We start from the raw sequence: 20,147 nt of genomic DNA, 5'->3' as shown, positions 1-20,147 counted from the left end.
TACTGCCTCACAGCGCCAGAGACCCGGGTTCGATCCTGACTATGGGTGCTTAGTCTGTACGTTCACTCCGTGACCTGTGTAGGTTTTCTCCGAGACACTCCAAAAACGTACAGGTTTGTACGTTAATTGGCTTGGTGTAAATGTAAAATTGTCCCTAGTGTGTGTCGGGTAGTGTTAATGTGTGGGGATCGCTGGTCGGAGCGGACTTGGTAGGCCCAAGGGCCTGTTTCCAGGGCACAAGGGCCAGTCTGAAGAAGGGTCTCGACCCGAAACGTCACCCATTCCTTCTCTCCAGAGATGCAGCCTGTCCCATTGAGTTACATCCTTTAAAACCGAGATGAGAAGAACCTTTTTCACACAGAGAGTGGTGAATCTCTGGAACTCCCTGCCACAGAGGGTAGTCGAGGCCAGTTCATTGGCTATATTTAAGAGGGAGTTAGATGTGGCCCTTGTGGCTAAGGGGATCAGGGGGTATGGAGAGAAGGCAGGTACGGGATACTGAGTTGGATGATCAGCCATGATCATATTGAATGGCGGTGCAGGCTCGAAGGGCCGAATGGCCTACTCCTGCACCTAATTTCTATGTTTCTATGTTTCTATGTTACTCCAGCTTGTTCTGTCTATCTTCGGCCTGTTTCCGTGCTGTATCTCTGAACTAAACGATACGAACAGTGAAACTAAGCAGAAAAATGGGAAAGACATATTTTTGGGGGTTAAAGGAAAACATTCACAAGGTGTGAAAGTGTGCATTTCGGAAATTTGTTGTAAAGACTAAGGCATTAAAATAAGACAATTCATGTACAGAGACCAAGTTAAAAAGACAGATGCAAAACAGGAGAAAATAGATATTTCTTAGGTCATCTGCAAGATGTCATTGTCTTTCAGGTCTCTTATATTTTTCACAACAGGACACAAAAGTGCTGGAGTAACTGAGCGAGTCAAGCAGCATCTCTGGAGAACATGTAGAAACAAAGAACTGCAGATGCTGGTTTATATTAAAGATAGACACAAAGTGCTGGAGTAACTTGGTGGGTCAGGCAGCATCTCGGGAGAGATGGTGGCGTTTCGGGTGGGGACCCCTCCCCAGACCGAAAGTAGGGATTGGGGGGATGAAGAGCTGGAGGCGAGAAAAGACCAGGTCTAGTCAGCGCCAACCACAGATGACCTAAGGCAGGGCCGTGCCTGGTAAGATACAAGGAACAAATGAACAAAAGGTATGAAAATAATATATCAAAGGCAGCAGTTTGGTTAAGGGAAGGTGAAGCCCACAATGGTCCATTGTTGGCTGTGGAGAAGGTGATAACAAGTGGATACGAACAGTGAAAATAAGCAGGACGACAGTGAAACTAGTAGGATGACTTGGGTGGGGGAGAGATAGAGAGAGAATGCAAGGGTTACTTGAAGTTAGAGAAATTAAGTGATTTAATGATTTTCCAAAATATGGAGTTGTGATATTATTATTCTGAGGGAATACGATTGAACACAAATTGTATTTTCATTGCCATAGATGTATTCACCCATGTATAAGGAATTTCAGAATACCACAGACAGAAACTGCACATGCAGGCTACAGACATTGCTATCAGTTTTATGTGGGAGAGAAGAAAAACACAGAGATTGCATTATCATCGCAAACGCTGATTTCTGTGCCTTTAACGTTTTTTATTTCAGTCCCTCACTGTTACAACCTCCTCTTTTCCTTCATCGTTCTTTCACTTGAATCTTGAATCGAAATCTTGAAAAGGAGGCGCAGTTGTCTTTCTTACAGTTTGGCTTTCTTCCCAACCAATTGTTCAAGCGCTTTTGATTGCAACATGCGCCTTAATTTAGTTCAACAAAGAAACTGACAAGTTACTAAAGAACCTTGAAGTTACTAAAGAATCTTGAAACTTCACTTCATCGAAATTCACTTACTTGAGTTGATTAAGTAAGTCAGTGAATTTTGTGTCTCAAACTCTTACAGATGACACCCAGTTAGACTTCCAGAGTTTGGACTTTAGAGATACAGCGGGGAAACAGGCCCTTCAGCAAACCGAGTCCGCGCCGACCAGCGATCACATTGTACACTAACACTATCCTACACACTAGGGACAATTTACAATTTTGGCCGAAGCCAATTGACCTCCAAACTTGTACGTTTTTGGAGTGAGGGAGGAAACCGGAGCACCCTGAAAAAACCTACGCGGTCACAAGGAAAACGTACAAACTCCCATACAGACAGCACCCTCTGTCAGGATCGAACCAGGGTCCCTGGAGCTGTGAGGCAGCAACTCTACCACTGTGCCACTGTGCCGCCTCTAGTCCTGCCAAATGCGCTATTAAACGTTTATGCATTTACAACAGATTTGCACCAGCCTATGTGTGATTACGCTTTTCTTTCAGTATTCTTTCTGCTCCTGTAGCCCCGACTTTCTCTCTCACCATTCCATTTTTGCTCTTGTCATTCAATGCCTGCAGCTACAATCCATTCCAATCACCACTGTACACATTGAACAGACCTAAAAAAAACAGAGACATGGAAAAAGCTCAAGAGCAGATGTCCTTAACTAGAGACATCGAATACCCCAACCAGGAGAACTGTTAAGGGAAGCAGTTAACATACAACATATGGTAGCCATACCTTACATTTTTTAAATAAGATTCGACTAGAGTTTCTGTCCATCTGTAAAGAATACAGAGACATATTGTTAACTGAAGCTTTTTACAGGAACTCCCAGATATATGCAATATAGTATCCAGAAAAAGGTTTTGCAGACAATACAGAAATCCAGGGGCATCACTTTGCAATTACTAGCTACTGAAATTGCTTATTAGCCAAGAATATCATCATGCTATGTCCATTTATCGTAATAAATACCTTTGAAAAAGAACAGCTGCACAATACATACATAATTTAAGTGAGTTTAGTTTAGTTTAGAGATACAGCGTGGAAACAGGCCCTTCGGCCCACTGTGTCTGTGCCGACCATTAACACTATCCTACACACACTAGAGACATAGAAACATAGAAAATAGGTGCAGGAGTAGGCCATTCGGCCCTTCGAGCCTGCACCGCCATTCAATATGATCATGGCTGATCATCCAACTCAGTATCCTGTACCTGCCTTCTCTCCATACCCCTGATCCCTTTAGCCACAAGGGCCACATCTAACTCCCTCTTAAATATAGCCAATGAACTGGCCTCAACTACCTTCTGTGGCAGAGAATTACAGAGATTCACCACTCTCTGTGTGAAAAATGTTTTCCTCATCTCGGTCCTAAAAGATTTCCCCCTTATCCTTAAACTGTGACCCCTTGTTCTGTACTTCCCCAACATCGGGAACAATCTTCCTGCATCTAGCCTGTCCAACCCCTTAAGAATCTTGTACGTTTCTATAAGATCCCCCCTCAATCTTCTAAATTCTAGCGAGTACAAACCGAGTCTATCCAGTCGGTTTTTACATTTATACCAAGCCAATTAACCTACAAACCCTGTACGTCTTTGGAGTGTGGGAGGAAACCAAAGATATTGGAGAAAACCCACACGGTCACAGGGAGAATGTACAAACTCCGTACAGATTCCGTAGTCGGGATCAAACCCGGGTCTCCAGCGCTGCAAGTGCTGTAAGGCAGCAACAAACGGTTGAATGGTTCTTTATTATATATTATTGTTTAGTTTAGTTTAGTTTAGTTTAGAGATCCAGTGTGGAAACAGGCCCTTCGGCCCACCGAGTCCACGCAGTCCAGCGATCTGTACAATAGTGCACTAGCACTATCCTACACACTAGGGACAATTTACAATTTTACCAAGCAAATTAACCTACACACCTGTACGTCTTTGGAATGTGGGAGGAAACCGGAGCACCCGGAGAAAACCCACGTGGTCACGGGGAGAACGTACAAACTCCGTACAGACAGATAGTCAGGTCTCTGGCGCTGTGAGGCAGCAGTTCTATTGCTGCCCCACCGTGCCGCCCTTGTATTTTATCATATATTGGAAATTATTGTATATGATATATTGTCATATATGAGGCAAAAGAGTAAAATACTTATTTTGCATACAGTTCAGTATATGATCACAAGACATAAACACAATGCCAGATTAAGTACAATCAGAGCAAACATCCACCCACAGGATCTATAAGTGTTTAACCGCAGCTGTTGTTGTCTTGCCCGTCAGCCTTGGCCCCGCCAGCAATGGTGGACCATGTCTCCTTTACCAAGATGGCGGCGCGTCGGCGTCGCCAGGGAGACGGGCCGGCCGCGCCTGCGCACTCGGGCCGCTGGCGACGGCTGCGTGACCCCCGGCGTCATCCTGACCCGGAAGCGGTAGCCGGGGAAGGGACTGGTCTGGATGGAGTTGTGTTGTGTTGTGGTGTGAGACACAAAGGTACAAGTATAGACCCAGCCCTTAGTCGGGCCCAGCTCTCTACACCTAGCGCCACATCGTCATTACTGATGGTAATATGGACAATTATATATATATATTGGATTATATATTCCTTCCTTCTCTCCATAGATGCTGCCTCAGCCGCTTAGTTACTCCAGCATTTTGTGTCTACCTCTCTCTATATATATTATATATATTATATATGCGTGTGTATGTATATGTGTGGAGTGTGAACATAGATTGTGTGAATGAGTGGGGATTCTGTGAGTATAGATTGTGTGAGTGAGTGTGGATTCTGTGAGTATAGATTGTGTGAGTGAGTGTGGATTCTGTGAGTATGGATTGTGGAGTGAGTGACTGTGTGAGAGTGGATTCTGTGAGTATGCATTGTGGAGAGTGATTGTGTGAGTGAGTGTAGATTCTGTGAATATGCATTGTGGAGTGAGTGACTGTGAGTGAGTGGATTCTGTGAGTATGCATTGTGGAGTGAGTGATTGTGTGAGTGAGTGTGGATTCTGTGAGTATAGATTGTGTGAGTGAGTGTGGATTCTGTGAGTATAGATTGTGTGAGTGAGTGTGGATTCTGTGAGTATAGATTGTGTGAGTGAGTGTGGATTCTGTGAGTATAGGTTGTGGAGTGAGTGATTGTGTGAGTGAGTGGATTCTGTGAGTGTGGATTGTGTGAGTGAGTGTGGATTCTGTGAGTATAGATTGTGTGAGTGAGTGTGGATTATGTGAGTATGGATTGTGGACTGAGTGATTGTGTGAGTGAGTGTGGATTCTGTGAGTATGGATTGTGGAGTGAGTGATTGTGTGAGTGAGTGTGGATTCTGTGAGTGGAATGTGGATTGTATGAGTGATTGGGGATTCATGTGAGTATGGCTTGTGGAGTGTGAGCTCGATTAAGTTTATTGTCACGTGTACCGAGGTACAGTGAAAAGCTTTTGTTGCGTGCTTTCCAGTCAGTGGAAAGACAATACCTGATTGTAAATCGAGCCGTTTACAGTGTACAGGTTAAGGGAATAACGTTTTGCGCAAGGTAAAGCCAGCAAAGTCCGATCTAGGATAGTCCGAGGGTCACCAATGAGGTAGATAGTAGTTCAGGTCCGCTCTCTGGTTGTGGTAGGATGGTTCAGTTGCCTGATAACAGCTGGGAAGAAACTGTCTCAGAATCTGGATGTGTGCGTTTTCACACTTCTGTACCTTTCGCCCGATGGGAGAGGAGAAGAGGGCGAGATCCTTGGTCAGAACTGGGAGGGAGACAAAAAGAGTGTGTTAAACTGCAAGAAGGATTTATTATGTGTAGGAAGGAAGTGCAGATGCCGGTTTACACCGATGATAGAGACAAAATGCTGGAGCAATTCAGCAGATCAGGCAGCATCTCCTGAGAATAGGGATAGTTGACCTTACGGGTAGATACCCTTCTTCAGACCACTTGGGTCTGATCCTTCTTCAGTATCGACGCAAAACGTTACTATTCCTTTTCTCCAGAGATGCTGCTTTACCCGCTGAGTTCCTCCAACATTTTGTGTCCAGGCGGGTATGTTATCTTGGGTAGGGTGACCATGGAGATCAATTGCAAACAAGGTTATATCTGGAGAGTGTGTGAATCGGAGCAGTTAGAGAGTGGGAACATAGACTGAAGAATGGGGAAGTTGCAAATTTGAGAGCATGTTTTAATTAAATACTTGCATCAAGATACAACTTAATGGGTAGGAAGGAACTGCAGATGCTGATTTAAACCGAAGACAGACACGAGATGCTGGAGTAACTCAGCGGGACAGGCATGCTGGAGAGAAGGAATGGGTGACGTTTCAGGTTGAGACCCTTCTTCAGACTGATGTCGGGGAGAGGGAGATGCATAGATAAGGAAATGTAAGGTGTGAAAACAGGACAAAGGGAATGCAGATCAAGGAAAATTTAGAATTAATGAGAACTTAATGATGAAAGCCTGATATTTGGAACAACGTAACAGCAACTGCCAAAATAACCTGTGAAATTTTTTATTACGTTATAGTTCATGTGGAAGTCAGGAAATTATTTGAAAAAATTTCCTTTAACTTTTGTAAATTGTATCGTCACTAGAATTTCAGAAAAACCATGAGGCAGATTGGCTTAAATCTGTTTTCGGTGTCCAAATAACCAGTCATGCAGTGGACGATTTGAGTTACAAACTGTGACAAGGCCATTGTTTCAGATGTAAAGCTACGCTGAGAAAAAACTATCCTTGTGGCAAAGGCTTTCATTTTTTAAGGTGAGCAGAATCTATTTCAATGTGGTCTTTTTCTCTACCCTGCCGCCCACACTGCTTATTAAGTTATCAACATTTAGTTTAAGTTGGTTTATTGTCGCGTGTTAAATACAGAGAAATGTGCGGTGTGGCAGTTTGGGAAGTCTAACATGGGCAGGACCTACACAATGAATGGTAGGCCTCTGGGGAGTGTTGTAGAGCAGAAGGATCTAGGAGTGCAGGTGCATGGTTCCTTTCGAGGTCGAGTCGCAGGTAGATAAGGTGGTCAAAAAGGCGTTTGGCACATTGGCCTTTATTATTATTATTGCTTTATTTATATAGCACATTTTAAGTCAACTTGCATTGACACCAAAGTGCTTTACATAAATTAAATAATAAATTTACATACAAACCATAGAAAAAGGTTAAAAATAAAGAAAGAAAGAAAATGGACACAACACATTATAGAGTTCAACACAAACATCCCCCCACAACAGAATCAAAAATGTCCACTGTGGGGAAAGGCAACAGAAAGTTAAGTCCTCTTCCTCTGAAACACCCGAGGTCGGGGCCCATTTGTGGCCTTGCAGCCAGTCCGATGATTTTCAGGGCCCTCTTGCCGTGAAGATGGAACACTGGCGTCGGGTGAAACAATTCCTCAATTCCTCAGTCAGAGTATTGAATACAAGTTGGGAGGTCATGTTGCAGTTGGTGAGACCGCATTTAGAATATCGTGTTCAGTTCTGGGCACCGTGTTATAGGAAAGATGTTGTCAAGCAGCAAAGGGCACAGAGAAGATTTATGATGATGTTGCCAGGACACGAGCGTCTGAGCTTTAGGGAGAGGTTAAGGAGGTTGGGATTTTATTCCTTGGAGCGCAGGAGGATGAGGGGTGATCTTTATAGAGTTGTATAAAAACATGAGAGGAATAGATCGTGTAGACTCACAAAGTCTCTTGTCTAGAGTCAGTGAATCGAGGACCAGAGGACATACAGTGCCCTCCATAATGTTTGGGACAAAGACCCATCATTTATTTATTTGCCTCTGTACTCCACAATTTGAGATTTGTAATAGAAAAAATCACGTGGTTAAAGTACACATTGTCAGATTTTAATAAAGGCCATTTTTATCCATTTTGGTTTCACCATGTAGAAATGACAGCAGTGTTTATACATAGTCCTCCCCATTTCAGGGCACCATAATGTTTGGGACACAGCAATGTCATGTAAATGAAATTGGTCATGTTTAGTATTTTGTTGCATATCCTTTGCATGCAATGACTGCTTGAAGTCTGCGATTCATGGACATCACCAGTCGCTGGGTGTCTTCTCTGGTGATGCTCTGCCAGGCCTGTATTGCAGCCATCTTTAGCTTATGCTTGTTTAGGGGGCTAGTCCCCTTCAGTTTTCCCTTCAGCATATAATAGGCATGCTCAATTGGGTTCAGATCGAGTGATTAACTTGACCACTCAAGAATTGACCATTTTTTAGCTTTGAGAAACTCCTTTGGTGCTTTAGCAGTATGTTTGGGATCATTGTCTTGCTGTAGAATGAACCGCCGGCCAATGAGTTTTGAGGCATTTGTTTGAACTTGAGCAGATAGGATGTGTCTATACACTTCAGAATTCATTATGCTACTACCATCAGCAGTTGTATCATCAATGAAGATCAGTGAGACAGTACCTTCAGCAGCCATACATGTCCAGGCCATAACACCCCCACCACCATGTTTCACAGATGAGGTGGTATGCTTTGGATCTTGGGCAGTTCCTTCTCTCCTCCATACTTTGCCATTGCCATCACTCTGATATAAGTTAATCTTCGTCTCATCTGTCCACAAGACCTTTTTTTTCCAGAACTGTGGTTGCTCTTTTAAGTACTTCTTGGCAAACTGTAACCTGGCCATCCTATTTTTGCAGCTAACCAGTGGTATGCACCGTGCAGTGCAGCCTGTGTATTTCTGTTCATGAAGTCTTCTGCGGACAGTGGTCATTGACAAATCCACACCTTACTCTTGAAGAGTGTTTCTGATCTGTCAGACAGGTAAACAGCAAAAAAAGTTTCCAAAGGTGATGGAAAGACTGGAGGAAAGACTGGGTGCTGAGAGTTCTCTTATGCCTGCATTAAGGAGGCATTTAAACACACCTGAGCAATTACAAAGGCCTGCGAAGCCATGTGTCCCAAACATTATAGTGCCCTGAAATGAATAAACACTGCTGTAATTTCTACATGGTGAAACCAAAATGTATAAAAATGGCCTTTATTAAATTCTGACAATGTGCACTTTAACTGCATGTAATATTTTCTATCACAAATCTCAAATTGTGATAAATGATGGGTCTTTGTCCCAAACATTATGGAGGGCACTGTACATCTGGGAGATTGGTTCTGTCTTCCTTAGTATCAGATTTTTAGTACCCACATTTTTTTATTCTTGTGCAAATAATGTAATGTAAAGTGGACCAGGCAGATTGCTGCTGAGCCTCGCCTAATAGTAAGCTGCTGTAACATTGGTGTGAAACGCTGGGATTTTTGCATCACTAACAGGTCCATATAAGGTTGAATATCAACAGACGTTTCCCACAAATGGGGATAAGACTTTAAACATTTATTAGAGATACAGCATGGAAACAGGTCCATCGAGTCTATACCGACCAGCGATCCCCGTACACTAGTTCTATCTTATAGATCAGTTACGAGCCTCTAAGAGATGTCCCGAGCTCCGACGTACCCGCTACGTACATTCTACGTGCTTACCACGAGTTTGATTTTTTTTTAAACTCGGGAGAGTTTTAAAAAAAAAACTTAAAAGAGCAACCACATTTACAGAAGCCAATTAACTTACAAACCTGCACGTCTTTGGAATGTGGGAGGAAACTGGAGCACCCGGAGAAAACCCACGCGGTCACAATGAGAACGTGCAAACTCTGCACAGACAGAGCTCATTGGTCAGGATTGAACCCGGGTCTCTGGCGCTGTATGGCAGCAACTCTACTGCTGCACCTCTGTGCCGTCACTAAATAAGTTCAGTTCAGCTTTCTGGCCGAGGTGTTGTCTGTAAGAGTTAGGCAAAGCATTTGGACAGAAGGGGAAACCTACTGCTAAATCCACTTGAACTGGGATGGATCTTGCTGCAGTAATATGTAGATCACACATTTCTGTAGTTCTTAATTTATGTGCTACTTGTGGGGGGGAATCAGTTCAGGAGAAAGTACATCTAGCTCCTGGGTATTTTTGGTGAGAGAAACAGTATGGTTTTACAATACTTTTTGAAAAATGTGTAGGTTTAGGTTTTCTGCCGTATTATAGTTACTGTAAATGATTTACTGAACACAGGTCTGAAGTTTAAATCATCTTTAATCATAACATATAGTGGAGCAGTACAGCAGGTTTTTAGTTCATCACTACCGCTTCCAAGACTACTTAATGTAGGAAATGGGTGTTAATATAAAGTGTACAGTAAGGTGAGGTTAATGATGCTACACCACATGCAATAACCAATCTATAGTTACAATAGTATTATTAAACCACACTGTTTCTCCCACCAAGAATAGACAGGATTTACATGGAAACTAGTTTGGGCATGCATTCAGGAGACAGTCAATGTTACCGTGTGATCTTGGATTGATAATAATCTTGGCCTTGAGTTTGCGTTGCTACTTGCCACAGAACTGAAAGAAGATAACAAAGTTTTTTATTAAAACAGTAATTTCTCCTGTTACCTTGTGTGCAGGAGCAAGAATGTTTAGCATGATACAAACCTCCAAGACCGAGTTCCTGGACATGGCCCGGACTGCTCGGGAGGAGAGAAAAGGGCAGAAGGAACGTGAGCGTGCAACGATTGTGATCCAAGCGCTGGTCAGGAGGTACCTCTGCAGGTGTCGGCTGCTGAGAACAATCAGGTCGGTTTAAAAGATATATAAGTGTTTAAGAAAGAACGGCAGGCTGGCAAAATGTTGTGTCTACCTTCGGACACAAAATGCTGGAGAAACTCAGCGGGTGAGGCAGCATCTATGGCGAGAAGGAATTGGCGATGTTTTGGGTCGAGACCCTTAAGGTCCTGTCCCACTGTACGAGGTAATTAAAAAGCTCTCTCGAGTTTTTAAAAAAATCGAACTCGCGGAAAGCATGTAGAATGTACGTAGCGGGTACGTCGGAGCTCGGGACGTCTCTTAGAGGCTCGTAATGCTAACGGCAGGTACTCGGGAAACGGGGAAAGCTCGTGAAGACTCGTGAAGATTTTTCAACATGTTGAAGAATGTCCACGAGAGCCCCGAGTACCTACGAGCGGCTATTACCGTAATTCTCCGAGTTCGAATCAGGGGAAACTCGGGAGAACTCTTGAATTATCTCGTACAGTAGGACAGGCCTTTTAAAAGGTCTTGACCTGAAACGTCGCTAATTCATTCTTGCCATGAGATTCTCCAGCACTTTGTGTCAAACTTTTTTTAAACAATTAAAAAAAAATTTTCACTGCGGCATTCTGTTATTTAAATTAAAAAGAACATTGTGCAAAAAATAAATCAATAACGAATAATTGTGCCGCTGCTCTCTTTTCACACTGTGTTTTTGATTTTCTGTTTTTGGATTGAATTCTGTTTTTAATTTGTGTCACTGTGATGTCTTTAATTACTTGTTTTATTCAGATTATATGTTTTTATTCCGATTACTATGTAAGGTGTCCTTGAGATGTATGAAAGGCGCCCATTAAATAAAATTTATTATTATTATTATTATGAGAAAAACAAACTCCTGGTAAAAATCAAAATTGACGAAGATCTTATATTTAAAAAAAAATCCCACCGTGACACCCCAACAACCTCTAATCCATTTGAAAATCCCAGTCGTTCAGCAGCTGGTTCACGAGACGATCTTTACACTTTCTCCTCGACCTTCTCCCATCTAAGCGACCACTAGTTGGGGCCCCAGGTTCTTGTCCTCCCTTGAAAATTACTGGTTCTGTTTCCCTTGAAATTCATCAAGTTCATCGGAGTTACTGTGTAACTTTTTTTTTTTTAAATTTGAGATGATTTGGAATTGATAAAATAACGCTGGATAATCCAGAAAATCTACTCCTCTGGCACCACCAAAGTCCAGAATGCATCAGATGAACTGATAACTGTAACTTCCACACAGTCTAAGACCATTCAACAAAGGAACACTATTCCCTTATCAAAACACAATGCACTGGAGGAGCTCAGCAGGTCAGGCAGCATCTGTGAAGGGAATGGATAGGTGACGTTTTGGGCTGGGACCCTTATTCAGACTGATTGTCGTGGGATGGGGAGCGGAAGGGGGAGAAAGGGAAGCTGGAAAAGAGAGATGGGCCCAGTGCAAAGACTGGCATTTTCGCATATCTATCTAATAGCTTCTTAATACCACTTTCATATCTGTATCCACCATCACCCTTGGCAACACGTTCCAGTTACCTATTGCTTCCTATATATAAAACAAAAACTTACCCTGCACGTCTCCTTTAAAGTCTCTCCCTCTGACCGTATCGCTATGCTCACTAGTAGTTGACGTTTCCACCCATGGGAAAAGGTTCTGACTGTCCGCCTTATTTTTAGTTTAGTTTAGAGATACAGCACGGAAACAGGCCCTTCGGCCCGCCTAGTCCGCACCGACCAGCGATCCCCGCACATTAAACACTATCCTACACACACTGGGGACAATTCACACATACACCAAGCCGATCAACCTACATATCTGCACGTCTTTAGAGTGTGGGAGGAAACGGAAGATCTCGGTGAAAACCCATGTGGTCACGGGGAGAATGTACAAACTCCGTACAGACAGCACCCATAGTTGGGATCGAACCTGGGTCTCCGGCGCTGTAAGGCAGCGATCACTGCCACGCCATCGTATCCCTCTAATAATTTTCTATATTTCATTCGGGTCTTTTCTCAGCCTCTGGCGTTACAGAGAAAACAATCCAAGTTTATCCAACCTCTCCTTATAGTTAATACCCTCGAAACCAGGCAGCATCCTGGTAAACTCTTTCTGCGCCCCTTGCCAAAGCCTCCTTGTCTTTCCCGTACTGAAGTGACCAGATATGCACTCAATACTCCAAATGCAACCTAGCGAAGTTTTATAGATAACGTCTGGTACGGTGAAGCTATTTTGATGTTGTTGCCGCCATGCTCTTTAACTTTTTACGATCACTATCTTGACATACCTCATTTCTCTGCTTTGTGTGGACTTTGGTCTTTTCATCCAGGCATTTAAAAAAGAAAGAAAAAAATTTTGAAGTCACTTTGTAGTTTCTTTTTTGAAATGTCATCAATGTTGATTAATGAGGCAATGTTTCCTTTACAGACATGAAATCGATGATTTTTTTGACGTCAGTGAATCTAATTCTTCAAAGAGAAGTGCGCTCGTTGTGTTCAAAATCGCAAGGAAATTGCTCTTTGTGTTTAATGTCAAAGAAGATAAAGAGGTAACTCTACAGGCTGCTAACTGTCAAATCTATAGCCATAGGTGAGGATGGCTAAGTAACTGGAGTCGTTCACTTCTTTGCAGAATGTTACAGTGAGAGTCTGTAATGAGGGCAGGGTTTAATCTGGAGATTGAGGTGGGGAACTTCACACGCAACATGTCCATTTCATTTAAAGTTCTTTCATTAAAATTAATCTGAAGTTTGTGAAGAACTTTATCCCTCTCTCTGTCCCTCCCCCACCCGAGTTCTCCGACTAGTTTCACTGTCCTCCTGGTTAATTTTACTGATATTTTACTGATTGTATGCCTCGTTGTCACCTTCCCCGCCTCTAACAATGTACCATTCTACATTTCCTTGGGCATCTTCTGCTTTGATCTGTCTGTTTCACACCTTACCCTAGCATATCTCTGCTCTCCCTCTCCCCTGACTCTCAGTCTGACCCAAAACGTCGCCCATTCCTTCTCTCCAGATATGCTGCCTCACCTGCTTAGTTACTCCAGCACTTTGTGTCCATCTTTTTGTGAAGAAGAGCAGTCTGGGCATAGGTTTGCATCCAACTTTGTGAATGGATGGTGTGAATTAGTAAAAATATTATGCCACTCCTACAAGGGGTGCAGTTTTGTGTTTGAAAGTCAGGCATATCATTGGGGCAGATGCGAAAAGGGCTTGTGTAAGAAGGAACTGCGGATGCTTGTTTATACTGAAGATGGACCCAAAATGCTGGAGTAACTCCGTGGGTCAGGCAGCATCTCTGGAGAAAAGGAACGAGACGTTTCGGGTCGAAATCCCTTCCTCAGACCCCCGCCTCTATCTTTCAGTCCGAGGAAGGGTTCCGACCCAAAACAGGTGCCTGTTCCTTTTTTCCAGAGATGCTGCCTGACCTGCTGAGTTACTCCAGGATTTTGTGTCTATTGAAGAAAAAGGCCTGCTCTTCAGCCCAAAGTGTCTGAGAGTTTTCATTTCCCCCGATCAACTTTTCTCCTATTGCGAGCAGAATTCTCAAATAAAATAAAAAGCTCTTGAAATTAATAGTTGAGAGAAGACATGGACAACATTATGAAATACTGAATTTATTTTGGTTAGTTTGGCTGGTGTTGCATTAAATTATGAAAATCTGATTCCTTTGATTCTATATTAAAACGTTGCTGTTGTATAGGTCTTCGGCACTATCACTAAATGTAACGAATGGTGGTCGAGTGGTTAAATTAATAGATCCAAATCAGCCAGGATTAACAATCTGGAAACTAGATGCTAAATCCCACCATGGCAGGGTTCAGTTATTAAGTAAACAGGAATGTCTTAATTTATATTTATTTTTTAATTAAAATTTAGTTTTGGTAACATAGATCCTGAATTTACTGGATTGCCGTTTAAAAATAAATAAATAAATAATTTAAGACTTTCAGGGCAGCACAGTGGCGCAGCAGAAGAGTTGCTGCCTTGCAGCGCCAGAGACCCGAGTTTGATCCTGACTACGGGTGCTGCTTGTACGGAGTTTGTGGAAATCGAGAACTTTGTTTGCCCGTTATTATCTCTGTCATGCGCATACTCTCTATCTCTTCTCCTTAGTTTATTTCTATAATGTTCAAGAAGGAACTGCAGATGCTGGAAAATCGAAGGTAGGCAAAAATGCTGGAGAAACTCAGCGGGTGCGGCAGCATCTGTGGAGCGAAGGAAATGGGCAACGTTTCGGGCAGAAAGAAGGGTTTCGGACGGAAACGTTGCCTATTTCCTTCGCTCCATAGATGCTGCCGCACCCGCTGAGTCTCTCCAGCATTTTTATTTCTATAATGACTTGTTACTCCTTTCCAGAGACTTCAGAAGCTGTGCAACTGTGTCCTGAATAGCATGGAAGTGGAGAATGAACCCAAGGTCAGTGAGCTCCAGTGTTGGTTTTCCAATCTGTTAAGTATTACCCATTCTACGCAGTTTTAATGGTTTAAAAATATTGAGGGAAAACACCGACTAATACACTAATTTACACTAAATTACACTGATTTCCAAAATTACAGTAATATCTTGCACTAAATATTATACTCTTTATGCTGTATCTCTACACTGTAGACAGCTTGATTGTAATGTATAGTCTTTTCTTTGACTGGATAGCATGCAACAAAAAGCTTTTCGCTGTACCTGGTGGTGCAATGGTAAAGTTGTTACCTTACAGCGCTTGCAGCGTCAGAGACCCGGGTTCGATCCCGACCACGGGTGCAGTTTGTACATTGTCCCCGTGACCTCTGAGATCCTCGGTTTCCTCCCACACTCCAAAGACGTACAGGTTTGTAGGTACATTGGCTCGGTAAATGTAAATATTGTCCCTTATGCGTAGGATAGTGTTAATGTGCGGGGATCGCTGGTCGGCGCGGATCCTGTGGCCCGAAGGGTTGTTTCCGTGCTGCACAGGTTTGCAGGTTAATTGGCTTGGTGTAAGTTTCAATTGTCCCTGGTATGTGTAGGATAGTGTTAATGTGCAGGGATCGCAGTGCGGTGGATCGAATGGCCTATTTCCGTGCTGTACATCAAAACTAAAGTAAACTAAACTAAATCAACACAATAATAAACCACACTAAAGCTAAACAGAGGACTATTTACCGGAATATTGAATAGTACCTGAATGGTGCATGTAATGTAGGACTTTTGTCTAATTCACTGGAGTATATTATTCAGGTTTATAGAATATTGTGTATCCCAACAATAAGGTGCATAACAAAGACACTCGGGTTGTAAGTGGGATTGTTCTGGCAGGAATATATTTGTCTTTTTTAAACCTAATAAACTTTAAGAACAAAATTCAAACTGCTCGATGAACTCAGTGGGTCAAGCAGCACCTGTAGGGGGAAATGGGCAGCGGCCATTTTGGTTTGGCACCCCTCTTTCAAACTGGACTAGAGGGGAAACAGCTGGTCAAAAGAGGTGAGGGAAAGGGGTGAGGCAAGAACTGGTAAGTTAGAAATGGATGCAGGTAAGGAAGAGTTGATTGTTAGTTGCTAGGATCAGAGGTCATGGCCTCAGAATTAAAGGACGTTCCTTTCGGAAGGAGACGAGGAGGAATTTCTTTAGTCAGTGGGTGGTAAATCTGTGGAAATCATTGCTACAGCAGGCTGCGGAGGCCAGGTCAATGGATATTTTTAAGGCAGAGGTAGATAGATTCTTGATTAGTACGGTTATAGAAACATAGAAACATAGAAAATAGGTGCAAGAGTAGGCCATTCGGCCCTTCGAGCCTGCACCGCCATTCAATATGATCATGGCTATTCATCCAACTCAGTATCCTGTACCTGCCTTCTCTCCATAACCCCCTGATCCCTTTAGCCACAAGGGCCACATCTAACTCCCACTTAAATACAGCCAATGAACCGGCCTCAACTACCTTCTGTGGCAGAGAATTCCAGAGATTCATCACTCTCTGTGTGAAAAATGTTTTCCTCATCTCGGTCCTAAAAGATTTCCCCCTTATCCTTAAACTGTGACCCCTTGTTCTGGAAGCGGTGCTGGCTCGAAGGGCCGAAAGGTTGTCAGGGGTTATGGGGAGAAGGCAGGAGAATGGGGTTAGGAGGGAGAGATAGATCAGCCATGATTGAATGGCAGAGTAGACAATGGGCGGAAGGCCTAATTCTGCTTCTATCACTTATGAACTATGAATTATAAGACATTGGAGCAGAATTAGGCCAATCAGCCCATCGAGTCTACTCTGCCATGGCTGATCTATTTTATTTCCTCAACCCCAATCTGCTGCCTTCTCACTGTAGCCTCTGACGCCCTTACTAAGCAAGAACCAATCAATCCCCATTATAAAAATACCCGACGGCTTGGCCTCCACAGCCATCTGCGGCGATGAATTCCACAGATTCACCGACATCTGGCTAAATAAATTCCCGCTCATTGGGGGGGAGGAAAAAGAAAAAGAATCAGGTGGGGGAAGAAAAGGGTGGAGATACGTGGTGATGAGTAGGTAAAGTGTGGAGATGGGTGGAATCTGATAAGCAAGGAGGGTGAGGAGTGAATTATCTGTCGAGTTTTGTTGTCCACTTATCATCACCAGCCTTTGGGGCTGTCTCCACCCTCTCCCCCTCACCTGACTGTTGCCAATCAACCCCTCTTGAACTGGATCCACCTATTACTTGTCCTAGTCCTTCACCTCACATCTTTCTATCAACTATCTCCCCTCTACCACTCAATACTCGTCAGCTGTTGCCCTACCTTTTCCCCTCACATCTTTCAAACAGCTCTCTCATAGAAACATAGAAAATAGGTGCAGGAGGAGGCCATTCAGCCCTTCGAGCCAGCACCGCCATTCATTGTGATCATGGCTGATCGTCCTCTATCAATAACCCGTGCCTGCCTTCTCCCCATATCCCTTGACTCCACTAGCCCCTAGATCTCTATCTAACTCTCTCTTAAATCCATCCAGTGACTTGGCCTCCACTGCCCTCTGTGGCAGGGAATTCCACAAATTCACAACTCTCTGGGTGAAAAAGTTTTTTCTCACCTCAGTCTTAAATGACCTCCCCTTTATTCTAACTATCTATCTATCTCTATCGATCTATCTCTATCGATCTATCTCTATCGATCTATCTCTATCGATCTATCTATCTCTATCGATCTATCTCTCCCCTCTATTCCCATCTTGAAGAAGGATCCAGACCTGAATCATTGTTCATTTCCTTCCTCAGATGTTGAGTTGCCCCGGCAGTTTGTTTTTTGCACAATATTCCAGTGTGTGCTTGTGTCTCTGTTACATTTTGTGACTGTTCGATTATTCACAGGTATGGTATGTCTCAATAGCACTTTCCAAAGATCTCACCCTGCTATGGATCAAACAAGTAAAAGACCTACTGTGGATCTGCTGTGTATTTTTAAAGCGGCTGAAGGTAAAGTGAATCTTTCCAGTTCATATCTCCAATTATACGGGCGGGCGGGCGGGCGGGCATGTGGAATTAGAGTCTCAGAGTCCTAGAGTGATACAGTGTGGAAACGGGCCCTTCGGCCCAACTTGCCCACACTTGTGTGTGCTTTTTAAATTACTCCGCTTAAATAAGGAGCGGCCCACTGGCACGGTGGTAACGTTGTTACCTTACAACGTTAGAGATTCGACATCGATCCTGACTACGGGCGCTGTCTGTACAGAGTTTGTACGTTCTCCCCGTGAGCTGCGTGGATTTCCTCCCAAGTGCTCCGGTTTCTTCCCACACTTTAAAGACGTGTAGGTTTCTAGGTTAATGGGCTTTGGTAAAATAGTACAATTGTCCCTGGCGTGTAGGATAGTGCTAGTGTACGGGAATCGCTGGTCGGCGCAGACCCGATGGGCCAAAGGGCCTGTTTCTGCGCTGTATCTCTAAACCAAACTAAACAAAACTGGTAGGATTTCATTCTGTAACCAAGAACATTCAATGAGTTTAAGAAGGAACTGCAGATGCGGGAAAATCGAAGGTAGACAAAAGTGCTGGAGAAACTCAGCGGGTGCAGCAGCATCTAAGGAGCGAAGGAAATAGGCAACGTTTCGGGCCGAAACCCAAGGGTCTATGGAGCGAAGGAGATAGGCAACGTTTTGGGCCGAAACCCAAGGGTTTCGGCCCGAAACGTTGCCTATCTCCTTCGCTCCATAGATGGTGCTGCACCCGCTGAGTTTCTCCAGCACTTTTGTCTACATTCAATGAGGACTATTTCCTCTTCTTTCTCTTGGTAATCTCTGGTCCACTGAGCCAAATGCTCTTGCTCTTCTTAATGGTGTCCCTCTTGATCACAGTCCATACTGTGCACCCATTGCAATCTACTCTCAGGAGCAACGTTGTAGTTAAGGCATTGACGTATCATGGACTGCTGTTGTTCTGCATCCAATGCGAATGGAAACAGTGGCTAAAATAATTGTCAACACAATAAAACAATAATTGTTTTTTCATTGAAGTCAGTTGAAGCACTGTCCTTTGGAATTCAGTTCCAACAGTTAGAAATTCTGTGGCATTTTTGGAAATGATTTTTCTTTTAACAGCCAGATATTCTGCAAGATGCCAAGTTCATCACCTTGTATCTTACGGTGCTGATCACACTCACCGATGCTTCAAACTGGAAAATTCTGAAGGGGAAAGGTAAGTGGCAAGAGGCACCGCCATGTTCACTCCTGAAACAAGCTGTCCATAGTTAGATCATTTTCCATCTGCTGCATTCTTTACTGTGAATGTTTGAGCTATAAGTTGCAGCGAATTGTGAACGCAGCCCAGACCCATCACACAAACCAACCTCCCTTCCATTGACTCCATTTACACCTCACGCTGCCTCGGCAAGTCCAGCAGCATAATCAAGGGTGAGTCGCACCCCCGGCCACTCCCTCTTCTCCCCTCTCCCGTCGGGCAAATGTTACAGAAGTGTGAAAGCGCACACCTCCAGATTCAGGGACAGGTGCTTCCCAGCTGTTATAAGGAAGCTGAACCATCCTACCACAACCAGAGAGCGGTCCTGAACTACTATCTATCTCATTGGTGACCCTCGGACTATCACTGATCGGACTTTGCTGGCTTCATCTTGCACTAAACTTTATTCTCTTATCATATATCACTGTAAATCGCTCGATTGTAATCATGTATTGTCTTTCTTTTGACTGGATAGCACGCAACGAAAAGCTTTTCACTGTACCTCGGTACACGTGACAATAAACTGAACTGTAACTATAAGTAATTAGTTCCCACAATTTTCAGTAAGTTCAGTATTTCTGCTCTTGCTCTGTCTCTTGGATCTTACATCTGCACGGATTGGCCATTGAGCTTGTGTCAGTATCTCAGGGTAACAATACAATGCAATAATACTTTATTAGCCAAGTATGTTTTGACACATACGAGGAATTTCATTTGCCAAGTCAGTCATACAAATAAAAAGCAACAGAACGCACACAATGCATTTTAACATGAACATCCACCACAGTGACTCCTCCACATTCCTCGCTGTGATGGAAGACCAAAAAAAAGTTAAATCTCTTCCCTTCTTTGTTCTCCCACGGTCGGAGGACTCGAGCCTTCCGTTCTTGACTCCCGTAGCCGGCGGTCAAGCCTTCCACATCGGAACGGTCAACTTCTGCATCAGGTGGGGGGGAGGGAGGGAATCTCAGCTCCTCCGCACC

At 43.5% G+C, this 20,147-nt stretch overlaps 1 protein-coding gene across 1 annotated transcript in view; it reads left to right on the top strand.

The window, feature by feature from the left end:
• The first annotated feature begins 4,292 nt into the window (after positions 1 to 4,292).
• ube3b (ubiquitin protein ligase E3B) overlaps positions 4,293 to 20,147 on the top strand; it is a 52,318-nt gene continuing 36,463 nt past the window's right edge. Inside the window, exons 1-7 of the mRNA XM_033043783.1 lie at positions 4,293 to 4,368; positions 6,454 to 6,622; positions 10,331 to 10,499; positions 12,916 to 13,036; positions 14,849 to 14,908; positions 17,803 to 17,907; positions 19,026 to 19,122. Of these exons, the coding sequence (XP_032899674.1) occupies positions 10,339 to 10,499; positions 12,916 to 13,036; positions 14,849 to 14,908; positions 17,803 to 17,907; positions 19,026 to 19,122 (544 nt within the window). The 5' untranslated portion in view covers positions 4,293 to 4,368; positions 6,454 to 6,622; positions 10,331 to 10,338. The remainder of the gene's footprint in view (positions 4,369 to 6,453; positions 6,623 to 10,330; positions 10,500 to 12,915; positions 13,037 to 14,848; positions 14,909 to 17,802; positions 17,908 to 19,025; positions 19,123 to 20,147) is intronic.

Source organism: Amblyraja radiata, chromosome 25 (genome assembly GCF_010909765.2).
Source record: "Amblyraja radiata isolate CabotCenter1 chromosome 25, sAmbRad1.1.pri, whole genome shotgun sequence".
NCBI lineage: Eukaryota > Metazoa > Chordata > Chondrichthyes > Rajiformes > Rajidae > Amblyraja > Amblyraja radiata.
Note: the sequence above shows the minus strand (reverse complement) of the source record. Positions and strands in the feature narration are given on the sequence as shown.